Here is a 17057-nt window from a genome sequence, read left to right as displayed (position 1 = left end):
TACTTGGTAAACTGGACACAAGCAAACAATATGCACTTTAATACAGCCAGATGTAAAGTTATACACCCAGGAACAAAGAGCGTAGGCCATACTTACAGAATGGGTGACTCTATCGTGAGAAGCAGTGACTCTGAAAAATACTTGGGGTGAAGGTCATGCTGGATAATCAGCTGAACATGAAATCCTAGTGCAAAGCTGTGACCAAAGGGGCTAATTTGATCCTTGGATGCATACATCAGAATCTTGAGTAGGAGAAGGAAGGTTACATTACCTCAGTATTCGGCAGTGGTGTGACTGCTGCTGGAATACTGGGTTTAGTTTTGGTGACTGCAGTTCAAAAAGGATGTTGATAAACTGGACAGGATTCAGAGAAGAGCTATGAGACTGATTAAAGGATGGAAAAACTTCTTATAGTGATAGACTCAAGGAACTCCATCTATTTAGCTTAACAAAGAGGAGGTTATGGATCACAGTGTATAAGTACCTACACATCGAATAAATATTCGACAATGAGCTCTTCAGTACAGCAGACAAAGGTATAACAAGATCCAATGGCTGGAAGTTGAAATTTGACAAATTCAGACTGGAAATGAGGTGTAATTTTTAAACAGGAACAGTAATTAACCATTGGAACAATTTATCAAGCGTGGTGGTGGATTCTCCATCACTGTCTATTTTAAAATCAAGATTGGATGTTTTTCTGAAATGTATGCTGTAGTTCAAACAGGAATTAATTCAGGAATGTGCTCTGGCCTGTGTTACGCAGGAAGTAAGACTAGATGATCACAATGGTCCCTTCTGGTTTTATAATCTGTAAAACGTGGCAAGGATTATCTCCAGCCCTCTTCGTGAGACACGTGTCTGCCATTTGTTACTGGAATGTGTAGTCTGGGGGTATTACGGGATTCCTAGCTGCTGTTAGACCGTCACAGAGCTGCAGTGATCAAGCGGCTTTTCTCAATTTATGTCAGGCCAGGAGACTGCGGCTATTTATTTTGGATGTGGGCTGGGTTACGTTAATTCATTCCGTTGTCACCTCAAGATGGCAATGTGCCCTGCATGGGACCTCACCTTAAATTAGCTTGGAAATTGAAGCTGGTGCAGCCTGCATGGCTTAGCAAGTAGTGCATCTCACCAGAAAAAACATGACACCAGTGGTCCCAGATCTGCATTGACTGCTGGGTACAGGGTAAGGTGGTGGTTTTACCATGAAAGCGCTAAATAGCCTGAGACATGCCTACTCAAGGGACACCTCCCTCCCCGTACTGTACTGCCAAGGCTTGTAGGCAGGAGAAGCAACTGAGCTGGAGCCCCCTTGGCAGAAGAGAGGGAGTTGCTGACAGGGCTTTCTCCATGAGGGACCCTTAACTTCAGAATTTACTCCCTCTTCCCCACCTCCTTGGTCCAAAATGGACCAAATGTGATTACCTTTATGGCAGGCTGCAAAGCCCATCTTTTTACCCAGTCTGATGGTAAAGACAGCTTTTTGCAGGGCCAGGTGAGAACTGTTTGATTTGCTGTTATCACTGGTTCTTTTTGGTTCCAGGGGAAGAGGAGCTGTGAATTTTTTAGCTTATGTGAAGTCTGGTCTTGTGGCTAAGGCTGAGATCCATGAGATCTGGGTTCAGTTCCTGGCTCTGCCACATCCTGCCTGTGTGACCTTGAGCAGGGCACTGGGCCCCAGTTCTTCATCTAGGTCGCGGGGGTAGTGCTTCCTTCCTCCGACCCATAGCTTGTCTTGTGTTTTCATATAAACCTTTGGGGATAGGAGCTGTCTCCTACTGTGTGTGTACAGATCTTCAGGCACTACCAATAACAACAGCAGTCATTTAAGATTGGTGGTAGAAGCACTTAGTACTTGGGATAGTGGGTTTTTTGTATAGGTAGAAATGAATAGTCTCACTTCTTTATTCATATCACTCACCAGGACAGTCTCAGCCAGCTGTGGATTAAGTACCTCTCCACTCCATTTTTCAAGCTTGAGGGACTGGTCCAATGGTTACAGGCCATTGGTTTCCTCAGCACACTGCCCTCTTCTTTGCCCCACTGTCAGGATTTTCAGAGACCATTTTATTTCAGGCATTAGAAGACCTTTTGTTAGACTCAAACCTTCTATAGCTCTTTGTCTTCTAGCCCCTTTGAGAAGCACTTTCAGCCATTTACCCCTTCCTTCTAGTCCTCTTCCACTCAGTGCTAAAGATTCAAAACAATCCCACAGTTCTACTTCCTTTCTTCAAAACATGCTGCTTACATGAACTCTTGGTGAGTTTGGAATTGTCGGGGGAAATCTTCAGGCTATCTTTATTTCTTCCAATGAGTTCAAGTCAGAAATACATTATTTCCTTGTGAATTTCAGATGCAGTACCTGGATGCTATAAATGGAGAGGACCTGCTACTGGCTGGTGAAGTGACTTGGCGCCCTCTTGTGGAGAGTAATGCCCAAAGCATTCTGAGGCCAACTCCCCCAACGTATAATGATGAAGGACTCTGAGACCTTCATCAGTCAATGAACAATGTGTTAAATCAGCTTGTACCTAAAAGTGAGGTTATCTCATTCTGTGGGGTACCCAAGAAGGGAAGGAATAAATATTTGCCGTTGAAAGAATATGTTAAAATAAATAGCCTTTTTGTATTGATTTACATGTTGGTAAACCTGACAGCAGTACTCTTTTTTGAATATTCTGTCTAGGATTAGATGCTGCTAGCTCAGTTGAGGAATTCCCGGCTGCTGCAGAAGTATAAAGTTGACCCTGTAGGTAGGTTCTGAGAGACAGCGTCCATCTTTTGAAAACCAAATATCGTCCCAAAAGTGATAGGTACCTCAAAAACAGGGTTCTCTGCCCTTTAATTGGCAAGAGGGGAGCTGCTTCACACAGATACAATGACATTACTCTTTCTGCGCCAAGAAAAGTTGCTAAGCACAAGGCTGAGTTCTGTGTGTTCTCAGTGTTGATATACCTCTATCCTGGCTTTGGGGGACATAGTCTATTTTTGCATTAAAATGCTTGGGAATTGGCTGAGAAAATCAAAAATCATTTCAAGATCAAAGCCCAGTTCAGGGTCAGACTGTGACTGGCCTCTTGCACAGATGCACAAGAAGAGGTAGGTGCAAGGAGCTGGAGCCAGGGCCAGGCATGTTCACAGTCCTTGCTAAGCTCCTTGGGTACTAGCCAGCTAGAGAGGGAGGGGATAGGGCCATGGGGGGTTATGGCTAAAAGCCACTTTAGAGAACTTATTGTTTCAAAGTAGCTGTATCTTCCTGATATGCTTATATTCTTTCTAGAGCTGTGCTCTCGTGATTGCTGCAGTAGAGTAACATCTCAATGGTCTATTCATGTTCTCGATGGGATAAAACTATGCTCTGCCCAAAAGAAGAGGTTCAAGACCTTTTTTAGTTAACATTTTAAATAGTTAAGCAGGCAACAGTTACCCCAAAAGAATAATTAAATGAAAACGTGCACCAAATAAATCAACAGAAAGTAGGACTTTATTGCACAAACTAAAGGTCAACATGGGGTTTCTAGTTCAGTGACTGAAACTGGTTTTATTTCTCTCATGTACAAAATCTTCATAGGAAACCATGTGACCAAGTAATAGAACTGTACTAGTTTTGTGTACTTTGTAATGCCTTTGCTGAGAATGAGAAGAACAGTGCCCTGTCATGTCAGGATATAGTCCTAATAAACCAATTCACCAAATATATAGATGAGTCATCTTTAATGTGTGATCACTCTAACATGCCACAAATGTTCTTATTTCTGGTGTAAGTCTGATGTCTTCTGTAGCTGCCCTGGACTGTGGATGTTCCTGCTCCAGTGCCAACTTTTCTAGGCAATTTGCATCAGTGTTAGACATCACCTTTCCTGTCAGTGACAAATGGGATCCAGAACATGATCTCCGAAACACAGGCGAATGCTTCTTAGCCTTTGTTTAGGGAGCAACTACGAGTGAGTTTTTCTGTGTGTGTGTGTGTGTGTGTGTGTGCGCGCGCGCGCGTTCACATAGATATATAAAGTAATTTTGTTAGTTTTTTCAAAAGCAAACTTCCTCAGTTTAAGTTGTTATAAAATGAGTCATGTAAAGAAACCTTATATGTGTGAGGTATATCCCACTTCTGTAAAAACATTACAAACCAAACAACTTTCTCTCAGTTTATTTAAGATGCTTTTGTTGCAAGCTGAGCTAAGGAGAGAAACCTCTTATGTGTGAAGTATTATGCAGTATGTGTGAGATAATAACACCTTGTAATTCATTACAGCTGTGTTGTATTTACGTAAAAGAAGGCTTAGCCGTGTAGGAATTTGCTGATTAATTTATTTTTAATGGGAGTGAAGTATACCAAGTACCAAAATAAACTTTACTGTGTGTATCTTACTGCTCCTGGAATAGATGGAAAAATTAATGGTAGATATTTTGGCTCAAAACTACCTACATTAATTCATAAACAAAATAGTCATTTAAACTTTAACCCCTTTCCTGCTATGTCATTTAAACCTTGACTCATGCTTTAGTACCTGTTGTGTCTCCCAGGCCACGAGAACACAGGACTAAAAGCATGGCACTACCCATGCCATAGGAACCTAGTGGACACAGGAATGGGGCCACAGACCTTGCCATACCACAGATATGCAAGACCTAAAGACCAGAGTCCATCATGCCTTTTATGCAGTGGGGCTGCAGGTGTGGGATCACATTCCTTCTGATACTGTGAATATGTGGAGTCCACAGGACCCTAACCTTAGCCCTTCCCACCATAGGAATGGAGAGTCTACAGAGACCATGGTGCCTTCCAGGCCACAGGTATGGGAGTGCCACAGATTCATTTGGGAGCATACACGTGTGTACCTTCCAAGGATATGGGAACTGGAAGATCGGCGGCCATGACAGCTTCCCTGGTTCAAGAATTGCCCCCGTATGGTCTGTCACTGCAGAGTGAGCCAACAGTGAGGATGTATAGGTGAGGAAAGGAGTGGATGGAGCAGATTAGATTAGGCAGATAGGACAGATACATACTCATATAAATTATGAGCACTATCAGAACTAAAGAGAATGCACAAGGGCTGGAACTGGGCAGGGGAGGAACTTGTCTTTCCAGCCCTGGATTCTCTGCGGATAAAGGATGTGGAGTGGCTTTTTCTTTGAGCATAGGAGATCCCTTAACCTCCCTTATTCTCAGATGTATAAGCTCCAATAGGACACACACACACCATATTTGCAATATATCTTTGCATCCAGGCTCACCAGAAAGAGCATTGTTATGATGGAAGATGCCACCTCCATTATGAACATAGATGGACAAGCACATGGAACAGTTCCTCAAAAAAAATAAAACCTCTGTCTCTTCTATTAAAGGACTCAGCTCTCATAGGTCTGACAAGCATGCAGAGCAAAAAGCTCCATGCACTCATGAGCTTGCTGTGACCTTCCACCCAATTCCCCAAAGGTTCTGCTGCTTCAGCCTGGGCCAGGACTGTTTTCAGGGTGTAGTTTTCCCTTTTGGCTTCTCATCAGCACCCAGAGTTTTCTCTGAGCTCATGCTCAAGTGATCACAACCTTCAGGAAGGAAGGAGTCTGAAGACCTGCACGTCAAGGCCCCTCATTCTCGTTCACTTAAGCTGTAACTGTCCTCAAAGTGCATGGTTTCATTCCAAGTGGAAGAGTAAGCTCTCTTGGTCTTTCCCGGGACCTAATCCACTTGAGACCGTAATTCTGAACCAGCCAGAGGCTAGTTGTCCTTCCTGCAGACATACTGCCTTGTTGTGAGGAGCCCTTGAGAGTCCTCATGTTTGCACGGGTTGGCTCTGCATCTGGTGAGCATTGTGGCCGTGATGAGCAGCAGCCAGTGAACTGTCCTGCCACTGAGATTGCTCCAGCTCCTCCAGAGTCCAGGTATGTTAGCACTGCAAAGCGCATCTTTCCCCCTGTTCTCCAAGGCTGTTGGGGAGGGGCGGGCTAGGATGTCTATATTTATGGGTAATCCTTCCTTTATGGTCTCGTTTTTAATTTGAGACAGGCACCCAGAGCACTGAATGAGTGCCTATTGTTGTGTATTAAGTTTTGAGTAACTAACTCGGCTTCTTTTTCAAATGCATGCTCATGTTGATTCCATTGTAGGGGTGTGCGCACCCACATGTGCGATTGTCGGAGATTTTTGCCTTCATGGTATCTGTAGGGCTGGCTGTGGTGCCCCCTGGAGTGCTGCACTCAAGACGCGGAAAATCAAGCGCTGCCAGCCCTACGCCCTCTCGGTGCCTTCTTACCGCCCGTGGTGGTCAGTCAGAGCACCTGTCCCTTGCTTCGCAAGCGGCCAGCAGTTCCTTTTTCTGTCTCAGCCTTGTGCTTCCAGTTGTAAATAGTTCTGTTGTTTGTTAGTAGTTAAGTAGCTGTAAAGTGTTCAGTTAGTTAGGGTCCCAGAGGGGACTTTGCCTGGGCAGGACATGCCCAGTTCTCTGGGTTTTAAGCCCTGCTCCATGTGTAACAGGCCCGCTCACTACAGCCCACGTGTGTCTGTGACTGTTGAGCCACATGGCCGTGTGCATGTACGAGGTCAGCCATGTCCAATTTTATCTGAGGCCTCTGTAAACGTGGCTGGCCTCTGTTTACGTTTCCAGCAGGTACCCCCTAGACTGAGCGGTCACAATGCTAAGCCATGTCGTACTGTCGCTGGACTGCTGTCAGGATCCCAAGTTGGTGCTCCGGGGAGTTCCTTTCATGTCCCTGTCTCCATCACTCACCCTGGTCTCGGGCGCTTCAGATCTGGGCAGGTGTAGCCCACGCTGGCTACACCTCGACTCAGCCCTCCACATCAATGTCAGGGAGATCAGGGCGGTTCCCCTGGCCTGCCAGGCTTTTTTGCCCCACTTGCAGGGCAAGGTGGTGCAGGTCCTGATGGATAATACCGCCGCAATGTATTACATCAACAGACGGGGGGGATGCCAGGTCTTTGTCCCCTTTGTCGAGAAGCGCTCAGCCTCTGGAACTTTTGCTTGAGGAACGCCATTCACCTGGTGGCTGCCCACCTGCCGGGGACCAAGAACATCTTGGCGGATCACCTCAGCAGAACCTTCTCGTCTCGCCACGAATGGTCACTCCATCCAGAGGTAGTCAGTCTGATCTTCTGCAAGTTGGGGAATCCCCAGGTGGACCTGTTCATGTCCAGGCAGAATAAGAAATGCCATGTGTTCTGCTCTCTGCAGGGCAGGAACCAGGGCTCCCTGTTGGACGCCTTCCTGATTTCGTGGTTGGGAGTGCTGATGTACGCCTTCCCCCTGGTGCCCTTGATCTGCAGGGTCCTCCTGAAGGTGAAGCAAGACAAGGCCATGGTCATCCTTGTGGCCCCAATGTGGCCTTGTCAACACTGGTTCAGCATCCTGCTGAGTCAGTTGGCAGCCTCCTCCCTGCAGCTGCCTCTTCGGCTGGATCTGGTGTCCCAGAACCACGGCAATCTGCTGCACCCGAACCTGGCGCCACTGTACTTGACAGCCTGGGTGCTGTGTGGAGAGGAACGACGGGGTTCCAACAGTGTCCAGCAGGTCCTGCTGGGCAGCTGGAAGCCTTCCACCCAAGCTACCTATGTGGCAAAGTGGAAGCGATTTACATGTTGGGCCTCGGATCCTCACATCCAGGCAGAAGAGGCCCCACTGCAAGACATCCTGGACTGTTTGCTGCACCTTAAGCTCCAGGGCCTGTCGCTGTCTTCAGTCAAGGTGCATCTGGCAGCCATTTCGGTGTTCCATCCTCCATTTCAAGGCAGGTCGGTCTTCGCCCACCCTATTACGGCATGGTTTCTGAAAGGCCTAAAGCACCTTTACCCATATGTCCAGGATCTGGTATCCCCTTGGGACCTGAATTTTGTGTTGTCACAGCTCATGGGTCCCCCCTTCAAACCCCTAGCTTCCTGCTCCCTCCTGCTTCTCTCCTGGAAGGTCTCCCTCCTAGTCGCCATAACTTCGGCCCGTGGAATGTCCGAAATCAGAGTGGAAGCATCTGAACCACCTTACATGGCCTTCTATAAGGACAAGGTTCAGCTGCATCCACACCCGGCCTTTCAGCCCAAGGTCATCTCCCAGTTCCATAATGGTCAAGACATATACTTGCCGGTCCTTTGTCCTAAGCCCCACGTGACAGATGAGGAACACAGGTTGCATGTCCTGGACATCAGGTGGGCCCTGGCCTTCTACATAGACAGAACAAAGCCGTTCTGTACGTTGACACAGTTGTTCACTGCGGGTCGTCGACAGGATGATAGGTTGCCCTGTCTCTGCCCAAAGAATATTATTGTGGATCACAGCCTGTATCCGCTACTATTACGAGCTAGCAAAGGTGCCCCCGCCGCCGATAGTGAGGGCTCACTCAACTAGGGCGCAGGCGTCCTCGGCAGCCTTCCTCAAATATAGTTCAGAAATATTTATTGAACACTTCTGCCTTTTCTGCTTTATTATTGATAATTATACCATTTCCATCTAGTAGTGGACCAATACCACTGTCAGGATTTTTTTGTTCCTAATGTATTAAAAAAATTCCTCCTTACTGTCCCTAACTCTGCTGGCCGCAGATTTCTTCTTGTGTCCCTTTGATTCTCTTATCAATTTTCTATAATTATTAACTTCTCATTTATATTAATTACTATCAACTGCCCCTTTCTTCCCAGCATCCTGTGATAGAAGGGTTGCCCGAAGTGGAAGAGTGTGCGGTGTGCATACTGTCATCCGCAACAGGTACGAGTACCAAGTATGTCTGGGCCAATTGGGGGCTACCAAGATGACTTTGCCCTTGTCAGTTCATATATTGTGTATAAACCTTGGTAACAGGGGGATCAGAGGAAACACATTTAGCAGAGGTGCATCCCATTTGAGAAGGAAGACATCCCCCAGGGACTGGGGCCTCAGCCCTGCTCTCGAACAGAATTGCCAGCATTTGCCATTCTGGGATGTCATGAAGAGGTCAATGGATGGGTGACCCCAGTGTTTGAATATGTTCTGTAGGACTGTGCTGTTTAGTTCCCACTCATGATTCTGAGTAAATTCTCTGCTCAGCGTATTGTAGTGTTTTGACAACCTGGGAGGTACGAGGCTGATATGCTGACACTGTGCCAGATACACCAGTTCCATAGTTTCATGGGTTTGGTGCATAGGGAATGTGACCTGACCCCTCTCTGCCGGTTTATATAAAACATGCAGGCAATGTTGTCCGTCCTTACCCGTAGAGTCTCGTTCCTGATCAAGGGCAGGAAGAGCAAGCACTGGTTGTGAACCGCGCACAGTTCCAGGAGATTTATGTGTAACAGTGTCTTGGAGGGAGACCACCTGCCCTGAATTGTGTGGTGCTGTACATGGACTCTGCAGCCTATCAAGGAGGCATCAGTTGTAAGAATCATTGAAGGTGGAGTCTGTGTGAAAGGGACTCCCACACACACACATTGCTGGGTTGTATCCATCGGTGTAGAGAGTCTTTGACTGTGTGGCATTGCAAAGTGTCTGTTTAGGCTGAGTTTGTGTGGTATGTAGGCCATATGCCTAATAGTTGGAGGTAGGTGTCACCTGGCGTGCCTGGGGCAGCCCTCCCTTAAAACGCCATGGTCAGGGCAGGCTGCCAAAAGGAGAGCAGATACTCCCAGGACTGGTGGGTAACACTGAAGTTAAACTTCCCAACCAGTCACAAAGGCAGCGATGATGGGAGAGTCACCACCGGGAACAGGCACACCGGCTGGCAGAGCTACTCCCTGTGACGGCCAGCAGGAGGTGCCACCTGTAGTGAGGGAACCTCATGAGAGCCAGATACTGGGAGACTTGTGTCACCACAGCCTTTTCCATGATCTGAGCCTGCACTGGAAGGCTAGATGCAGGCTGAACACTGCTGGCATCAAGCCAGAGCTTTCTGAGCAATGGCCATGCAACATCTTGCCAGAAAGGGCCAAGAAGGTGTGTCATAAATGTAAAGGGAAGGGTAAACACCTTTAAAATCCCTCCTGGCCAGAGGAAAAACCCTTTCACCTGTAAAGGGTTAAGAAGCTAGGATAACCTCGCTGGCACCTGACCAAAATGACCAATGAGGAGACAAGATACTTTCAAAGCTGGGGGGGCGGGGAGAGAGAAACAAAGGTTCTCTTGTCTGTGCGAGGCTTTTGCCAGGGACAGAACAGGAATGGAGTCTTAGAACTTAGTAAATAATCTAGCTGGATATGCATTAGACTCTGTTTTGTTTAAATGCTGAGAAAATAAGCTGTGCTGAATGGAATGGATATTCCTGTTTTTGTGTCTTTTTGTAACTGAAGGTTTTGTCTAGAGGGATTCTCTATGTTTTGAATCTGATTACCCTGTAAGGTATTTACCATCCTGATTTTACAGAGGTGATTCTTTTACTTTTTTCTTCAATTAAAATTCTTCTTTTAAGATCCTGATTGCTTTTTCATAGTTCTTAAGATCCAAGGGTTTGGGTCTGTGGTCACCTATGCAAATTGATGAGGATTTTTATCAAGCCTTCCCCAGGAAAGGGGTTGTAGGGTTTGGGGAGGATTTTGGGGGGGAAAGACGTTCCCAAGAGGGCTCTTTCCCGGTTATATATCTGTTAGACGCTTGGTGGTGGCAGGAATAAAATCCAAGGGAAAAAGGAAAATAGTTTGTACCTTGGGGAATTTTTAACCTAAGCTGGTAAAAATAAGCTTAGGGGGTTTTCATGCAGGTCCCCACATCTGTACCCTAGAGTTCAGAGTGGAGAAGGAACCTTGACAATATTCATTAACAGAAACCACGCACACCCCCACCCTGAAAGCAAATCCATTGGAAGTAAAGTAATTTTCTCTGATAATGACTGGGAGGAGAATCATAGTTCTCAGCACTTCAGAACCTGTGCACCTGCCGCCCATCAGTGAGTACAATCCAGCCTCATGACTCATCTTAAAAGTGTAGTTATATTAAAACTTGCCTGAAATGACATGGCCTGATTCTCAGGAGTGCTGACCCCGTCAGTCCCTAGTGACCGTGATGGCCATTGAGTTTGGAAATGTTGGCCTTTGCCACCCTGGGTCTCAGGTTCCTTTTCTGGGAAATGGGATAATAATACTGCTGTCACCCTTGACATCTATGGACGAAAAATGTTACACACGGTCTGTGCTACTGGCTGCTATTATGATGATGATGACCCAATGTGCATGTGCAAACTGGGGGGTTGGCTACACACTAGCCATGCACAGCGCAAATCTCAGCTGTTTGCATTCAGTTCTGGCAGAGCACATGCAAAGCAGTTGTGCAATCGAACATGCACCTACTTGCTGAAAATCAGCTCCCCTGTGTAGAGCTTTTCTTCCTGAAATGGTGCAGACCAGTGACACGTACCATTCAGCACCGGAGAAGGGGTGCAAAGTACAAAGTGACAGCTCCTGATGTGCCGCCCTGTATTAAAGGCTCCCTAATAGCGCGGGCAGACGGGGCTCAACACAGCACTGAAAATACCCATGACATGCGTACAGTTGCTGTTCTAGCACGGCGTGAGAAACGGACCTTCTCCGACATCTTGGCTTCTGCGCCCGAAGATGTGTATTTGGGGAGATACCAAAAAAATGCATGTCAGCTTCTACGGGGCTGATGGCAGAAAAGGCTGTTCTGAGACTGGTGCTTCAGGCAGACAACGTGATCGTGAGAAAGTGGCTGTCTCCTCTGTGTTTGCTGCCTGGCTGGCTATCGTTAACTGCTTGTGATATTTGCATTTGTTTTATAATGACCACTGAGAAACATGTTTGGTTTGGAACAAGATTCAACATCTGCATTCCACTCTGAGCACAGGACCTGACCCGGCAGGTTGCACCCTGGCTGGCAGACAAGCTGAGGTGAGAGCAGAAACCTGCCTGGGTGTCAGTACGTGAGGCCTATTAATTCTTGAATCTATCTGGAAGCAACAAGCCAGACACTGAGAATCACAACGGCAGCCAACAAAAGTGAGAGCAAGAATTGCTGAAAACTACCTCTTCCCCCGGAGTGGAGGGATATTCAGCAGTAACTGACAACTAATGCAGACTCAGGTAGGGTTGCAAACACTGTATTTCAAAAATAAGGGGCTGTTCTCTTAGCACCCCTCCCGATATTATTAATAATTAATAAACAGGACTCACCTACATTTGCCTGGGGTATTTCTTGCTGCTTTTTTCAGCACTCAGCAACTCCTGAACTTGTTGTGCAGAGATGAAGAAATAAGGGACGTCCCTTCTCCTAAGGAACTGTTGGCAGCCCTAGAGAGGAAGCGACAAGGTGCACTGAGCTCTCATGTCCCACAGCCCCAGGGGAACCCGTTGTGAAAGAGCTGAGGAAAATCAGAGAGAGACAGTGTTGGAAGGGTGGGCCAGAGACAGCCGCTGAAGAACACAACAGGCAGAACCTCCGGAGGGTTAGCAGCAGCAGCTCTCATCATGTTCAGTCACCATGTTCAGGCCAGGTCCCGGCTCCAGAGGGGCTCTGGGGACAGTCCTGGGGTGTCTGGACTGCTGCGGAGTCGGTTGGAGAAGCTGAAGAAGCTGTGGTGGAGGAAGTCAATCCCCCTGGTGCTGCAGCACAGTGAGACAGCCAGGCTGGCTATGGATGCCTTTCTGGAGCAGGGGGAGCCTGGCTATCTGCAAGCCATTGCTGAGGAACAGGAGCTGCCATTTCTCTCCCCCCTAGACATGGACTACATGAGCCAGCACAGAAGCCAGAGTATCCCGGAGCCTAATGCAAGGAAGGGGCATGAGACCGAGCCCAAAGAGGGAGACACTGAGGACAGGGCCTCCCTTTTCTCTGAACTAAGCTCTGGTACCTACTTCCCACTCATGTCTGACATGCAGCCTCCAGAGCTGGAGCTGGGCTGGCCAGTGGTGCCACTTGCTACGTGGTATGGCCAAACTCAAGCCAGTGTGTATTTCCAGAGAAACAAGGCCAACAGCATCAAGGATTTACTCCGGTGCCTGATCAGCAGGGCAAAAACGGTACGTACAGAACTCACCCCATTTAGATAGAGCGTCTTGCACCACGGGATGAATGCAGGCACCCAGGATGGGGCACAGCTGTAGGGGACTCTGAGTCCTGGCTGCTGTCATCTCAAGCCTGGCAATGTCTGGGCAGCTGGAGTGCTGTGACTGCTGCATATGCTGCCCAACTCTATAGCCACCTGTGCCCCTCACCTAGCCCAGTTTAGATTCCTTCCTGCTTTCTCCAGCCATATTCTTAGGCTCTGAGTCTTTTAGGGTAGAAACTGTCTATGTATTGTGTGTGTGCAGAGTGCCTAGCACCATGGGGTCCGATCCATGGGTGCAGGGTCAGGGCTTGTCCATCCGGTGAGGGTGGGGGTGGGGGTTGGGTTAGGGTTTGTCCATCCCAGGGGCGGAGGGAGTGGGGGGTTGGGCCAGGGCTTGTCCATCCTGCGGGCAGGAGGGCATAAGAATGAGGGCCTAAACCTGGGCTAGGATCAGCTAGGTAACCATGGCTGAAACCCCTAATCAGCCAGGTTGCCCAGTTGGCTGAGACGCATTTCCAGGACTACTAGTAAGCCCAGCAGTAGCACTTGGCCAGTGGCTGCTCACCGCTTATACCCACAGCTGTGATTGTTCCTGTGTCTCTTTGTTCCCAGCTTTGCTCCAGCCCTGTTTCTGCCCAGCTCCAGCCCACTCCAGCTCTGCTCCCCTGCTCAGTTTCTGACTCCTGGTTCCTTACCCTGGCCTTGACCCTCAGCTCTGGCTCCTGTAGCTTGACTCTGGCTCCAACCACTAGGCCTGACTGTCCCATGTCCCAGTCTGTGACACTGAGTAGCCCAACCATAAAGAAGATAAAGAAGGGAAGTGGGAGTGGGTCAGTTACTGGAGTGGATCCCACTAAGGCCAGCATCTCTCTGTCAGAGAAAGTGGGTGTCATACAAAACCTACAGCAGCAGGTAGACACCTTGCAGGCGCAGAATGCTACACTGCAGGCACGTAGCATCGCCTGTAACTTCCCCCTTACAAACCTAAAATTCCCCTGACAGACAAGTTTGACAGTGACCTCAGCCAGTTCCATAGTTTTATGGACCAGTGCCGGCTCCTATTCCTGCTGCACCTGCCATCCTGCCCCACCTTCTCCACTGACCGCTCTCGGGTGGGACGTATCACTAGCCTGCTTACTGCAGAGGTGTTGGCTTGGGCCTCCCCACTCCTGGAAAAATCTAGCCCTTTCCTGAACCAATCTGAGGACTTTGTTCAAGCCCCGGCAGTAATTTTTGCTGACCTGAGCCATAGGCATGCGGTCACACTCCAAACCCTGTGGCAGGGACACCAGCCAATTGCTACTTATGCCCTGGAGTTATGGTGTCTGATAGCTGACACTGTACAGAATGAGGCTGTGCACAGCTACCACTTCCGGCTCAGCCTCAAAGGTGAGATCAAACATAAACTGGCGTGACTAGAGCCACCGGCTGATCTGGATGCCCTGATCAAGCTTGTTATGAAAACATCCATGCCCCAGGTCTCCTCCTGAGAAAACAGACCACAGAGAGGTGCCCTTGAAGGGTGTGGTAAAGTCAGGAATGGCAGCCCGCAACTGGGCTTGGAATCAACTAGCTTGCTGCAGCTGAAACCCCTAATTGGCCAGATTGCCTGAGAGGCGTTGCCAAGACTACTCTTAAGCCTGGGAGTAGCACTTGGCCAGTGGCTGCTTAACAATTCCATCAATACACTTCTGGCCACCCAGTAATAGTGCAATCAGACCACAGATCCCTTGAGACCATCATGGAGCATCAGCATAGGAGCCAGCAAACAGCTGAAAATAAGGAGAGTTCTGCTTTTGGTTTGGTGTTTGTATGGGGTTTTTTGTTTTTGTTGTTTTTTCCTCAGTAGGAGTTTAGGCGGGAAGGCTATGACAGACACAGAGGCAGCAGTGGCATGGAAGAGACAGAGAAGATGACCGGATGTGGAGGTTGCAGGTTGTAAATTATTCTGGAGAAGGTACCTGAAAAGAACTTGGTTTGTATGAAGTGCTGCCTGATAGAGCTGATGAAAGAGAAGATCTGAGGTTCTGAGATGCAGGTGGAAACTGTGGTTGAGTTTTGAAGGGGATTTGAGCAGATGATGGAGGGAAGGCAAGAGGAGGCTGAAGGGAAAAGTCAAGACTCACAGATGAAAGCTGGACTGCAGAACTCTGAGGGGAAACTGCTGGGTGAGGAAAGTGGCCAGTGGAAGCATGTGACTATGAGAATCAGGCAGAGGAAAAGACCAGCCAGTGAAGGAGAAATAGAGCTCAGGAACAGGTTTGATAAGTTGGAAAATGAAGAAGGGGCTCAGCAGTCAGTGAATGAAGATGGGAGGGCCAGGAAGAAGAGAAGAGCAGCTAGTCCTATAAGAAGAGGGGAAGAGTCAATGGAGATACCAAAAGTTCAGAGGAGGATACAGGATGACTCTCAGAAGATTGCAAGGCAGAACAAGAGACAATAAGACTTGCAGCCAGAGAGAACAGGAAGAAGGCCAGAGAATTGCACGAACACCAGGAAGAGGCTGGTCTATGTGATTAGTAGCTCCCTACTAAGAAGAAAAGATAGGCCTGAGCTGATCTGGAGAACAGAAGGGGGTGCTGTCTGCTGGGAGCTAAGGTACAGGATGTGAACCTGAGGCTGAAGAGGGTCCTAATGGAAGCATCCACTCTGATGGCAAGACAAGATTATGATGAGCAACAGATGGCTCAGTCAATGGTGCTATAAGGAGGGCTTTGGGATGTTCAACCACTGGGAGGCAATTCATGGACAGAGGATGTTCTCATGAGATGGACTCCATCAGAGTAGGGAGGGAAATAGCCTTCTGGGATGGAGGCTGGCAAACTGATCAAAAGAGCTTTAAACTAGGAACTTGGGGGAGACGGGTGGGCGATGCTCGTGTAATCTCTATGCCTGATTCTAACGCTGAGTGGGAGGAAAATCAAGTAAGAAAGAATACAGGAGTGGGTAGGAGAATGAACATTAAGAGGAAAGACATTGCCAATACCAATGAAGCTAACAATCAGGTAGGCAATACTGGCAGTAGAATGACAGTACCCAATCGTGTGAGGAATCTGGGCGATGCCAAGCAGCATAGGTGCTGGAACTGGGGGTGCTGCCACACCCCCTACCTTGAAGTGGTTTCCATTATATACTGAGTTTATAGTTTGGTTCAGTGGCTCTCAGCACCACCACTATAAAAATTGTTCCAGTACCCTTGCCGAGCAGAAACAACTATTATGTTTGTGCAACAATGCCAGGAGCCTGGGTAACAAAATGGAGGAACTAGAACTACTGGTGCAGGAAGTGAAAGGGAAGGGTTGTAGACCAAGCTGGATAAACAAGCATCTCAAACAGGTGATTAAGAGAAAGCAGAAAGCCTAAAAAGAATGGAAGATGGGAAGGATCAGCAAGGAAAGCTACCTCTTGGAGTTTGGAAAGCATAGGGATAAAGTGGAGAACTGCCAAAAGCCAAGCACAGTTGAACCTTGCAAAGGGAATTAAAACCAATAGTAAAAGGTTCTATAGCCATATAAATAAAAAGAAAACAAGGAAAGAAGTGGGACTGCTAAGCGCTGAGGATGGGGTGAAGATTAAAGATGGCCCAACACCTAAACAAACACTGTGCCTCAGTTTTTAGTGAGGGTAATGAAGAGCTTTGGAGCAGTGGCAGGGTGGCTAATGGGAACGAGGATATGGAAGTAGAAATTACAACACCCAAGGTAGAAGTCAAACTCAAACCACTTAATGGGACTAAATCGGGGGGCCCAGAGAATCTCCATCCCAGAATATTAAAGGAACTGGCACATGAAATTGCCAGTCCAATAGCAAGGAATTTTAATGAATCTGTAAACTCAGGGGTCATGCCCTATGGCTGGGGAATTGCTAATATAGTACCTATTTTTAAGAAAGGGAAAAAAGTGACCCAGGAAACTACAGGTCTGTTAATTTGACCTCAATTGTATGCAAAGTCTTGGAAGAAACTTTGAAAGAGAAAGTCGTTAAGGACATAGAGGTAAACGGTAATTGGGATAAAACACAACATTGTTTTACAAAAGGTAGATCATGCCAGACCAACCGGATCTCCTTCTTTGAGA

At 47.7% G+C, this 17057-nt stretch overlaps 2 protein-coding genes across 2 annotated transcripts in view; both read left to right on the top strand.

Annotated features, from left to right (window-relative positions):
* Nucleotides 1-5154, top strand: part of UQCC1 (ubiquinol-cytochrome c reductase complex assembly factor 1) — a 95419-nt gene extending 90265 nt beyond the window's left edge. The window contains exons 10-11 of the mRNA XM_074969799.1: nt 2357-3947; nt 4758-5154. Coding sequence (XP_074825900.1) covers nt 2357-2491 — 135 coding nt within the window. The 3' untranslated portion in view covers nt 2492-3947; nt 4758-5154. The remainder of the gene's footprint in view (nt 1-2356; nt 3948-4757) is intronic.
* A 7246-nt stretch (nt 5155-12400) lies between these two features.
* The window catches only part of FAM83C (family with sequence similarity 83 member C), a 29636-nt gene continuing 24979 nt past the window's right edge, over nt 12401-17057 (top strand). Inside the window, exon 1 of the mRNA XM_074970113.1 lies at nt 12401-12952. Within this exon, the coding sequence (XP_074826214.1) occupies nt 12401-12952 (552 nt within the window). The remainder of the gene's footprint in view (nt 12953-17057) is intronic.

Source organism: Natator depressus, chromosome 13 (assembly GCF_965152275.1).
Source record: "Natator depressus isolate rNatDep1 chromosome 13, rNatDep2.hap1, whole genome shotgun sequence".
NCBI classification, from domain to species: domain Eukaryota; kingdom Metazoa; phylum Chordata; order Testudines; family Cheloniidae; genus Natator; species Natator depressus.
This window is presented reverse-complemented; position numbering and strand designations above follow the sequence as displayed.